The sequence below is a fragment of the Odocoileus virginianus genome, chromosome 24 (genome assembly GCF_023699985.2).
Source record: "Odocoileus virginianus isolate 20LAN1187 ecotype Illinois chromosome 24, Ovbor_1.2, whole genome shotgun sequence".
Lineage (NCBI taxonomy): Eukaryota > Metazoa > Chordata > Mammalia > Artiodactyla > Cervidae > Odocoileus > Odocoileus virginianus.
The window spans coordinates 38,567,108-38,580,078 of record NC_069697.1 but is presented as its reverse complement, the minus strand read 5'-3'; the positions used below and the strand labels follow the sequence as shown (position 1 = coordinate 38,580,078).

The 12,971-nt window shown below is 36.7% G+C and overlaps 1 protein-coding gene across 14 annotated transcripts in view; it reads right to left on the bottom strand.

Moving 5' to 3' along the window:
* The window catches only part of KIF21A (kinesin family member 21A), a 174,268-nt gene that overhangs the window by 58,286 nt on the left and 103,011 nt on the right, over nt 1–12,971 (bottom strand). For all 14 annotated transcript variants that reach the window (XM_070454578.1, XM_070454574.1, XM_070454576.1 and 11 more), the window contains exons 8-10: nt 8,555–8,750; nt 7,971–8,160; nt 7,342–7,405 (exon numbers count right to left, since the gene is read on the bottom strand). In XM_070454578.1, the coding sequence (XP_070310679.1) occupies nt 7,342–7,405; nt 7,971–8,160; nt 8,555–8,750 (450 nt within the window). The remainder of the gene's footprint in view (nt 1–7,341; nt 7,406–7,970; nt 8,161–8,554; nt 8,751–12,971) is intronic.

Below are 12,971 nucleotides of genomic sequence, written 5' to 3'. Positions count from 1 at the left end.
CTGTCTACCAAAATTAATCCTGACACCGCTGAAATCAGCTAGAGAAAGAATACACAAATCAGTAAATATATTTTATGTGTCCTATACATTGTTTAATGAAATTATTTTACTTTATATCCAGTGTTGCAACAGCTACAATGTTTTAAAAATGTTAAATAGCTTAAAATTTAAATGTTTAAAATTGTTGAAAATTTAAACGTTTAAAATTGTTAAATGTACATACTTCTAAGTTAAATGATTTCAAAATCAGTTTAAAGAAAATTCTGAATATAATGCTGTTATCTTTCAATAAGAATAATATTAATAATGATAAGCTTATTATTATTAGCTTAATGATAAAAACTCAAAGTCAAAATTTACACTTTTTCATATTTTTAATATCTAGCTAGAGCCTGAGTACAAAATGATGAATGCTAAGAATGATTGAAAATACAAATTAAGTATCAATAATGACCTGCTTTTAATTGGCTCATTTATATAATAATCAGATAATCTGTTTATTAGTACCAGATTTTAACAGTTTGCATTTGGGAAGGGCATATTTTTAATGCTTCAGTCCTGGTGCTAATAAAGGCTGAAACCCTTAGGGCTCACCTCCAACTCCACTAACCCCACACCACACTCTTGCTTTCTTTGAGGGCTATAGAGATAACATCTCTCTCTTTGCAATGTCCTCTCTTTCCACTCACCCACCCACACATTTGTTATTGTCTGCATTTCATTAAATTGGAGACCAGTCAGTGAGGCATAAGGAGAAGTACAGAGGAAAACTGACGGTCTCATCTCAGCTTTTTCACTCATTGAACCCTAAAAGATGATGCTGTTAAAGCTTCCACTTTTTCTTCCATAAAAGAGATGAAAATATATACTTCTCTAGCATAGTTATGAGGATGATACACAATGAATTTAAAATTTATCTAGGAATATTTTAACAAATAGTAACTATTATTGAAAAGTTGAAAAAATATAATTATCTAATTATAGGTGTTTAGTTAAATCAATTACAACCATGAGATAGTACTCATGGAGCCCTGCAAAATTCATGTTAGAAAAAATATTTAATAGCACTTTAAAATGCTCCTAGTATATTATTATATTTCAAAGAATAGATAGCAAAGCAATATATACAATGTGATAAAAAGTTTACAAAAGCATTCACTGAAAAAAAAATATTCTTTTGTGATATACAAAAATGTTAACATCATTTCTTAGAATGATGACTCTGGATGATTTTAACTTTTTAAATACTTTCCTATATTTTCAGAAATTTCTACAAAAACTTTAAACCTCAGAAAACTAGGATTAATTAGTGACTATTATAATTTCACAACAAATAATGTGATGTATAAGTTTGTTAAAAGGTAACCAGTTACTATTTTATAATTAAAATGATAAGACTTAAAATATAAACATTCCCATGTGGGGTAATACATTGACATAATTTGCATTAAGCAGCTGTGAATGAATGCCTTCCTAAGAGAAATTATTGATTAAAATATGGATTAGAGTAGAATTTGGTAGATAAAAACACAAGTGTGAGAACTTATAACTAGATAATAATAACATGTTAGACCTTTATAGCATTTTTCAGTTTAAGATTTTATACATCCTGTTCTTTTATCGGAGCCCCACAATTATTCTTTCATCTTCATGAATCACAGTTTTTTCATGGCAAAGGGGCTTGTGTAACTCAATGAAGCAATGAGCCCTACTGTGCAGGGCCACGCAAGAGGCACGGTTCATAGTTCATGGCTCAAGGTGGTCAACTGGAGAAGGGAACAACAAGTGGTGGTTTAGCCACTAAGTTGTGTCTGACTCTTTTGGACCCCATTGACTGTAGCTCACCAGGCCACTCTGTCCATCAGATTTTCCAGTCAAGAATACTGGAGTGGAAAAAAATAAAAAAAAGAATACTGGAGTGGATTGCAATTTCCCTCTCCAAGGAGTCTTCTCCACCCAGGGATCAAACCTGGGTCTCGTGAACTGCAGGGAGATTCTCCACCAACTGAGCCTCCAGAGAATGGCAGACCACTCCAGTATTCTTGCCACAGGAACTCCACAAACAGTGTGATAAGGCAAAAAGATATCACACTGGAAGATGAGCCTCCCAGGTCAGAGGGAGGCCAGCGAGCTACTGGGGAAGAGCAGAGGGCAATTACTAATAGCTCCACAAAGAATGAAGAGGCAGGGCCAAAGTAGAAATGATGCACAGTTGTGAATGTGTCTGGTGGTGAAAGTAAAGTCCAGTGCTATAAAGAACAATATTGCGTAGGAACCAGGAATGTTAGGTCTATGAATTAAGGTAAATTGGATGTGGTCAAGCAGGAGATGGGAAGAGTGAACATCAATATCTTAGGAATCAGTGAACTAATATGGATGGGAATGGATGAATTTAATTCAGATGGCCATTATCTTTATACTGTGAGCAAGAAATCTTCAGAAGAAACAGAGTACCCCTCATAGTCAACATAAGCATCTGAAACGCAGTACTTGGGTGCAGTTTCAAAAACGACAGAATAATCTCAGTTCATTTCCAAGGCAAATCATTCAAAATCACAGTAATCCAAGTCTATGATCCAACCACTGATGCTGAAGAAGCAACAGTTGAATGGTTCTATGAAGACCTATTAGAACTTCTATAACTAAAACAAAAAAGAGATGTCCTTTCCATCGAAGAGTATTGGGATGCAAATGTAAGAAGTCAAGAGGTACCTAAAGTAACAGGCAAGTTTGGCCTTGGAGCACAAAATGAAACAGGGCAAAGGCTAACAGAGTTTTGTTAAGATAACATGCTAGTCATAGCAAACATCCTCTTCCAACAACACAAGAGACTACTCTACACATGGACATCACCAAATGGTCAATACTGAAATCAGACTGATAATATTCTTTGCAGGTGAAGATGGAAAAGCTCTATATAGTCAGCAAAAGCAAGGCCTGGAGCTGACTGTGGCTCAGATCATCAGCTCTTATTGCAAAATTCAGGCTTAAGTTGAAGAAAGTGGGGAAAACCACTAGGACATTCAGGTGTGACCTAAATCAAATCCCTTATGATTACACAGTGGAAGTGATGAATAGATTCAAGGTATTAGATCTGGCAGACTGAGTGCCTAAAGAACTACCGCTCATAGTACTGGACAGGAGGCGGTAACCAAAACCATCCCAAAGAAAAAGAAATGCAAGAAAATAAAGTAGTGTTTGCAGAAGCTTTACACATAGCTGAGGAAAGAAGAGAAGCAAAAAGCAAGGGAGAAAGATACACCCAGCTGAATGTAGAGTTTGAGCGTGGCAAGGAGACGTAAGAATGCCTTCTTAATGGAACAGTGTAAAGGAGTGGAGGAAGACAATAGAATGGGCAAGACTAGATACATCTTCAAGAAAATGGGAGATAACAAGGGAACATTTCACACAAAGATGTGTAAACAAAAGATAAAAATGGCAAGGACCTAACAGAACAGAAGAGATTAAAAAGAGGTGGCAAGAATACATAGAAGAACTACACAGAGTGCCTGGCTGGATGAATCACAAGCTGGAGTCAAGACTGCCAAGAGAAATATCAATAAACTCAGATATGCAGATGAGATGATACCACTCTAATGACAGAAAGGAAAGAGGAACTAAAGAGCCTCTTTATGAAAGTGAAAGAAAAGGGTGAAAAAGCTGGCTTAAAACTCAACATTCAAAAAACTAAGATCATGGCATCTGGTCCCATCACTTCATGGCAAATAGAAGAAGAAAAAGTGGAAGCAGTGACAGATTTTATTATCTTGGGCTCCAGAGTGACTGCAGATGGTGACTGCAGCCATGAAATTAAAAGATGCTTGCTCCTTAGAAGAAAAGCTATGACAAATCTTGACAGCATATTGAAAAGCAAAGACATCACTTTGCCAACAAAGTTGCAAAGTTCCATATTGTCAATGCTATAGTCTTTCCAGTAGTCATGTATGGATATGAAAGCTAGACCATAAAGAGGGCTGACAGTTGAAGAAGTGATGCCTTTGAATTAAGGTGCTGGAGAAGACCCTTGATCATCCCTTGGACTGCAAGGAGGTCAGACCAATCAATCCCAAAGGAAAGCAACCCTGATTATTCACTAGAAGGACTGCTGCTAACATTGAAGTTCCAATACTTTGGCCATCTGATTCAAAGAGCCGACTCACTGGAAAAGACCCTCTGATACTGGGAAAGATTGAAGATAAAGGATAAGGTGGCAACAGAACATGAGACGGCTAGATAGTATCACCAATTCAAAGGACACGAATCTGAGCAACTTCTGGGAGACAGTGAAGGACAAGGAAGCCTGGAAAGCTGTAGTTGATGGGGTTGAAAAGAGTTGAAAACGACCTAGTGACTGAACAACAATAACAACAAAAATTCTTTGACACTAGTGGGCATTATCTCATTTTTACAGACAAACACTAAAGATCAAAGATGTTAGGTAATTTGTCCAAGTTCATATACTTAATAAACAGAAGCTTAAAATATTCAATCCAGGTAACTCAATTTAAATTCAAAGTTTATGGTGGGAGGGGGGAACGGGATGGGGAACACATGTAAATCCATGGCTGATTCAGGTCAATGTATGACAAAAACCACTACAATATTGTAAAGTAATTAGCCTCCAACTGATAAAAATAAATGGAAAAAACAAAACAAAAAAGTTACATATAATTTTATGTTTAAAAAATAAATAAATAAATTCAAAGCTTATTTAAGTTTATTCCATATGTAAGTTACACTTACATGACAAATTACAGTACTGAGATTGTAGAAGAATACTCCTTCTAAGCGGGACAAACTGAATTAAAGAGCCATCAGATAAAAGTTGGGAAAGTGGAATAAACTCTTAACCCATATCACAAAAGATTTGATCACCAACTGAACTCAAGGCCTGAGTCATCATTGTTCTCTAGATGACTTAGGGAATAGTCTTAACTCAAGAACTTAAAGAAAAAAAAGATATAAGATGCTTCTGTTAGCTACTAGAAGGAACATATATGATTTAGTCAGTTTTCTAGGAAATAGTGACACTAATCAAGCCATTCATCAAATAGTGAGATCAAGCTTAGATCCAGTCTTAGAATAGCAGGATGGAAGAGAGGAAATGCAGCCCAAGAACCAGAGTATGGATCAGTCTAACAACTGACCAATGCCAAGAAAATAAAAAAAGATAAAGAGAAGCACATAGGAGCAGGAAAAGTCTTTAGGAACTAAAAGAGATGAGTTTTGTCAGAAGGAATGGTAAAGATGGACTCTAAAGAGTCAGGAAGGCCTGGAGACTGGTCAGAGAACAAGTGTTTGGCAGTGGGCAGGAAAGATCATTGCCAATGCAAGATGGAAATCACAAGCCCAGGTTGGGTTGCTGAACAGAACTATAACCTAAGGCCCCAAAGTTCTCCATCAAAAAGGTAAAGTTTGGAAATATACAAATAGAATAAATTCAAACTCAACATTCAAAAAACTAAGATCATGGCATCTAGTCCCATCACTTCATGGCAAATGGATGGGGGGAAAAAAGGAAACAGTGACAGACTTTATTTTCTTGGGCTCCAAAATCACTGCAGACAGTGACTGCAACCATGAAATTAAAAGACACTTGCTCCTTAGAAGAAAAGCTATGACAAACTGAGGTGGTGTTATAAAATTTAGCAGAAACATAACTTTGTTGACAAAGGTCCATATAATCAATGTTATGGTTTTTCTAGTAGTCACGTATCAATGTGAAGGTCTGAAGGCTGAGCATCAAAGAACTGATGCTTTCCAACTGTGGTGCTGGAGAAGACTCTTGAGAGTCCCTTGGACAGCAAGGAGATCAAGCTAGTCAATCCTAAAGGAAATCAACGCTGAATATTCATTGGAAGGATTGATGCTGAAGCTCCAATACTTTGGCCAACTGATGTGAAGAGTCAACGAACTGCAAAGGACCCTGATGCTGGGAAGATTGAGGGCAAGAGGAGAAGGTGGGGACAGAGGATGAGATGGCATCATCACCTTAATATGAGTTTGGGCAAACTCCAAGAGATAGTGAAGGACTCCACAGGGTCGCAAAGAGTCAGACATAACTGAGTGAACAACAACAATTTGAATACCTTTATTGTTACATCAGATGTTTTCTCATCAACTTTTACTTTTTGAAGCATTTAAGGGATCTGGTGTGCCTTATGGAGGCAGAAACAGTAGAAGAACTACTCATCTCTGTTTAAGTATCTCTAAAATAGCCACAGGAAGAGAAAGGGAAACAGAACACAAACACAAGACAGAGAATTATTAGGGTAGCTGTGAGAGACGATCTCTCACATGGTTATTTTCTGCATATGGATAGAAGAACTGAGTTCTGAGTTAGTTAGATGCTCCCGATGGAGCTGACTGCAGTTTTATTTCAAGAGAAAGCAGCTCAGCCAACAGGGCAAATCATGGAACCTGAAAATATTACAGAAATAATTAGTGTTCTTGATCATCTTTCTGACCTTTATTCTCACAATCTGTGCTCAGTGGCCCCCTCCACATTCCCACAATAGGTGTGGGTGTTCCATTTACCAATTCTGGTCATCCCATTTACTACATGTGACTATTTATGTAAGTTGACCCACCTAGACTGTGAACTCCTTGCTTATGTCATACTTGTTCAATCCATGGCATGATGCCTGGCCTACAGGGAGTATTTGCTGTATGTTTGTGAAATGTGAGTGATGAATGAGCTTTATACGTACCAGGGGCAGGCAAATTATAGGGACGCAATAACTCACTCAGACTGCTGGGGAAGTATAAAGGAACAGGAGTAATGGGAGATTTTAAAAATTAGGGATGACTTATTGATATTAAGCATTCCCAGATGGAGGATGAGGAGCGCAAGGAGACAACTCCATTGACATCGATTATGCCTATCCTTATATGAAGTTTGGTAAGTTTCCAATTAAGGGTATAACAACTAGATCAGTAGAAGAACACCGGAAGATAATGTGAGAAGAAAGTAGTTTGTGACATTATATTCCCATATGTTTCATTATAGGCAAGTACCTTCCCCTCAAGTTAACCTGACCAAAGAGCTGAAATATCACTGTGAATAGTTACAACCCTATGGACTGTAGCCAGCCAGGCTCCTCTGTCCATGTGATTCCCCAGGCAAGAATACTGGAGTGGGTTTCCGTGCCCTCCTCCAAAGGGTCTTCCCGATCCAGGGATCAAACCCACATCTCACGTCTCCTGCAGTGGCAGGCGGGTCATTACCAGCACCACCTGGGAAGCCCTACACAAAATAAGCCCAACAAATAAATAGTAGCAATAATACCTCACTGCAAAGCCCAAATATGTGCATTATATATTGCAGAATATAAACTATACCTGAGATCTTCAATTTCTTTAATGTAATTATGAATCATATTACTAATCTCCTCATTCCCTTCACCTGCAAGAAAAAATAAGGAAAGGGGGAAAGAATAAACTGGGAGATGGACATTGACATATATACATACATTGCTATATTTAAAAATAGATAATAAGAACCTACTGTATAGCACAAGGAACTCTACTCAGGTCTCTGTAATGCCCTATACAGGAAAAAAATCTAAAAATGAGGGAATATATGTATATGTGTAACATTCACTTTGCTGTATAGCAGAAGCCAACACAACATTGTAAATCAACTATATGCTCCAATAAAAGTTAATTAAAAAAAAGAATTTCCTTTAACATTCAACAGAAAAGAGTAAAAGAAAAACAAGGTTATGGAAACAAACAATAATGCTTTGAAATGTAATTTAAGCAGCAAATTTCCTGCCCTTAATTCCATGAGCAGAAAGATAATATGATGAAGCAAAGACACATTTCATTTCTATAAGAACGTATTATTTACAAATTAAACATTAACTTAAAAATCACAGAAACTGACATTTTTACTTCAACTATTCCATGAAGAATATTTCCTGCGCTCCAGAAGTAATCCCTCATCATTCCACAGCCTACACACACACCTGCTCTGACAAGAACTTGGTTGGCCTGATCACTAACAAGCTGTGTGATTCTGGTCCTCAGAGCATCGACCGTCTCTTGCATGGCTTTAATTCTCACACGCAGGTTGTTATTTTCCGTCTGTAGCATAGCATTCTCATGAAACATGTCATTGATGCTTTCCACACCCTCTTCATCAATTATTCTTTTGCCCTAGAAAAGAAAATTTATTTCCTTGTTGGTTGAGGTGTTCTAACTACACAAGAGTTCTGTTAAAGGATACTGCAGGACTGTGCAATTCTACAACCAAGAGCCCTTTTGCCTTAACAGCCTCAAGGCAAAAGATTTCCTTTTTCCTCTACTTCATCACTTCATTGAGCATGTCACTAAAGAAGTTGATTGAGAAAGTAGTCTTTTGAAACAAGAGGCTGATCAAGTTGTTAGACTGAACATTATTAAAGGCTACCCACAAAGAAAACTATAGAATTCCACCCCTAAAAGGAAAGATGCCACCATTATGACAAGAGCCTCCAGAGACACATGTGAAAGCCATCACAAAAAGGTATTACTCTGGACACAAAATACAAAATCAAAATCATTAACTTACTGTTTTATACTCCATAAGCTCCATCTGAAGTCGTGTGATCTCACTACGGAGTGCATTGATCTGCTGACTAGCTCTGTCTTGATTGACCATCACTTTGTTCTTGATATTTCTAGCTCTATTGGCATATTTCAGGGTATTTAAAGTTTCCATAAAATCTCTGTCTGAAGGGCTGACACATGCTATCATGATTGTTTGGCTGAAAGTTAAAAAAAAATAACTAGGTTTACAGATAAAAGCAAATAAAATGCCGAAATAATCATTTTAAATATCTGTCTTTTGAATAATATCTACTCTTCAAGATACCAAAAGATTGATGTTACCAAACATAAAAATAAAAGCAATTATTAAAGCCTCAATGCTACCTTAAGGAAAAAGATTTTTTTATATTGTCCCTTTTTGACACCTAATACCTTGAGAAAGCAAAAGTGCATACATTTATTTCTCATCTCTTTACAAAAAATTTTTGAAGCAATATACACAGAATAATTCTAAAATTTAATCTGCCTATGAAATGTTGAAATTCAAAACCCATTGCTTTCATTGTCTGCTTAATATTTCAGGATTTAAATGTTTTCTTTTTTTTAATCACTTGCATCCCGATCTTTTTCTTAGCAAAATATTTCACACAAAATTCTGTCACCTGCTGAAGAAAAGTATACTCATGTTTCACAATATGTAATATCATTTGTGATTGAGTGGTCAAAGTTCCAGAATTTCTAGTTAGACTACACAGGAAAAATGTGAAACATTATTTTACAGTCATGATGAATTGCTTTATCAACCAAAGAATAAGATAATAAAATCCTTATTACGCCTAAGAAATTTCTGTCAATGAATCAGACATGGAAATTCTAACAGGCACCTGCTCCTGCTGCTGCTAAGTCGCTTTAGTCGTGTCCGACTCTGTGCGACCCCATAGACGGCAACTCACCAGGCTCCACCGTCCCTGGGATTCTCCAGGCAAGAACACTGCAGTGGGGTGCCATTGCCTTCTGCTAAGACTGGTGCCAGTGCCAATAGGCACTTATATACTAACAACTAAGGATGTAACTTACCCAGGCTGGTCTGCAATTTACACCTATCAATTCTAATCTATGGCCGTCTACCCTCCTGTTCCATTGCTGCCTTCTCCCGAAAATTTCAACAAAGCATTCATAGTACCCCTTTTATTTTTTTTTCAAGCTTTGTTTTTACTCATTATAGAGAATATGTAGTAAGGTCTCATTGTTTTTTCCTAATTTGTAAAAGTGTTTACACAATTTTTAAAGGTTACTTTCCATTTACAGTTACTGCATCCTTGAGCCTATCTTATACCCAACAGTTTGTACCTCCCACTCCCCCATCTTTTTACTGCCTCCGCCTACACACAACTGGTAACCACTAGTTTGTTCTCTGTAAGTCTGTTTCTTTTTTGTTATATTCACCAATTTGTTGTAGTTTTTAGATTCCACATATAAGTGATATCATACACTATTTGTCTCTTATTTCACTTAGCAGAGAGCCCTCCAATGTTACCCTTTTAAAAAGGGTCCCGTTCCATCTGTCTTTATTCCTTTGTGAACTCTTGGTCATCCTTACTTACCCTTAGTTTTACTATTATTCAAGATTGAACTTAGATCTCTTCTAGTCTAAGAACCAAACCCTGAGCTTGGCTGTACTTTTTTCTCTGCTTCCTCATACCCTCTGCATACCTCTTCTTTATGGATTATGATTATGACTGTATTAAAATTTTATAGATCCAACTCTTAGATACTAAACTCCAAGGAAAAGGATCATCAACTATTTTTTATTCATCAGATTACTTCATACAAGATATTTGGAACATATTCAGTTCAGTTCAGTCGCTCAGTTGTGTCTGACTCCTTGAGACCCCATGCACTATTGGATGCCAGGCCTCCCTGTCCATCACCAACTCCCAGAGCTTACTCAAACTCATGTCCATCAAGTCGGTGATGCCATCCAGCCCTCTCATCCTCTGTCGTCCCCTTCTCCTCCTGCCTTCAATCTTTCCCAGTATCGGGGTCTTTTCAAATGAGTCAGTTCTTTGCATCAGGTGGCCAAAGCATTGGAGTTTCGGCTCCAGCATCAGTCCTTCTAGTGAATATTCAGGACTGATTTCCTTGAGGAATGACTGGTTTGATCTCTTTGCAGTCCAAGGGACTCTCAAGAGTCTTTTCCAACACCATAGTTCAAAAGTATCAATTCTTTGGTGCTCAGCCTTCTTTATAGTCCAGCTCTCTCATCCATACATGACTACTGGAAAAACCATAGCTTTGACTAGACTAGGACCTTTGTTGGCAAAGTAATGTCTCTGCTTTTTAATATGCTGCCTAGGTTGGTCATAGCTTTTCTTTCAAGGAGCAAGTGTCTTTTAATTTCATGGCTGCGGTCACCATCTGCAGTGATTTTAGAGCCCCCCCAATAATAGTCTGTCACTGTTTCCATTGTTTCCCCATGTATTTGCCCATCTATTTGGAACATATTAGGTCATTGTTATTTGTTTGGAACATATTAGGATTTGGAACATATTAGGTCCCTAATAATTGTTCATATATCATGTGTATATTTATTTATTTGAAGTGAGAAGATAATTCATGCACCTCTGTTGATGAAGAAGATAAGGTAATTCAATGAGAGTGATGGTTATGGATACTAATTAGAGGTCAGTGCTACTCAAAAGTGTAGTCTCTGGTCCAGTGCCAGTCTGGGAAATTCATGACAAGTATAGAAATTGAGAGTAAGCATTTTAGAAACTTTTACAACATTTGAACTTGCTGTAATCAATGAACTCATTTTATTGAATAGCGTATATAGCAGTTCAAGTGTTTTCAAACTCACATAATGGGATAAGCTGAATACAGTCATGTACAATATCAATCCACCACAATTGGGAAGTGGGAAGAGTAGAGAACTCTCCTTTACAAAAAGTACTGGGTTTAAGTGCTTAAGAATGGTGAAATTAGGAATGAGAAGAGCTAACGTCTATCACATAGGAAAAAGGTCACATATTAAATAAAACCCAAAACACACAAATTCCAAGAACAATTTTATGAAAAATGTTTTTTAAAGGAAAGTGGTTTATTTTTATATAAAATCATAACTGTTTTAAAGGAAGTCATATAACTTAAATATATCGGGTTGGCCAGAAAGTTTCTTTGGTTTTTAAGTAAAAATTAAAAGACACATTTTTCATTTTCACCAAAAACTTTATATTCACCATTTTGTTCCACTACCTTCTGCTACTTTTCATGCAACTTCATAATTCCACCTTCCCAAAATGTTTAATCTTCCTGAGCCAAGAACAGTTCCAGGTGTTGTATAGTCCTTCTAGGGAACTGAAATTTTCTGCATTAAAAGAATTTTGTAAAGATTGAAATAAATGGAGATCTGAAGATTTAATATACAGTGAATATAGTGGATGAACCAGAACTTCCTAGACAAGCAATAATAGTTTTTGCCTGGTCATCATAGAAACATATGGTCTTGCATTATCCTGGTGGAAGAATATGTATTTTCTGTTGTCTAATTACAGATGCTTTTCTTTGAGTGCTGCTTTCAGTTGGGAGCAGTACTTGTTGATATTAATCACTTGGTCTTCCAGAGGAGCCCTTCCAATCCCATTATATACACAACATCACCTTCTTTGAATGAAGACTGGCCTTTGGTGTGGTTAGTGGTGGTTCATTTCACTTGCCTCATGGTCTCTTCCATTTCACATCATTTAACACTATCCACTTTTCACTGCCCATTACAACTTGTTTTTAAAACAACACTTTGATTATGTTTAGGTAGAGAATTGCATGCAGAAATGTGGTTAAGAAGGTTTTTTCACATAACTTATGTGGAACTCAAACATCAAAGCAATTAACATAACCAAGATGATACAAATGATTTTCGGTGCTTGATTTTGACATTGTGAGTGTCAGCTATCTGCTGCATGGTATAACATGGATCTTTCTCAATTAATATCTTGATTTGACCACTATCAACTTCAACAAGTCTACCTGACCGTAGAGCATCGTCCCGAGAAATCTCCAGCACAAAACTTATCAAGTCATTTTCAACACATTCAATAGGTTTCAGTACCTTTTCCATACACTGAAACAAATTGTTTTTTGCATTTCAGGTGCATATTTACCTTTCTTGAAATAATAAAGCATAATATGCTAATAATGTTGCTTTTTTCCTTCCATCTTCAATACTAAAATGACTACACAAAAATTCACTAATTTTGATAAGTTTTTTTTAATGCACGCTAATATGACAGCTATGATGATACAGTCTAACAAAATTATTTCGAATGAAGTAAAGACAACCAAGCATTTCTAGAGCCATCTTATGTAAAAATTAACAAACCTTTTGGCAACCCAGTATTAGGAAGTTCCCTGGTGGTCTAATGGTTAGGATTCAGTGCTTT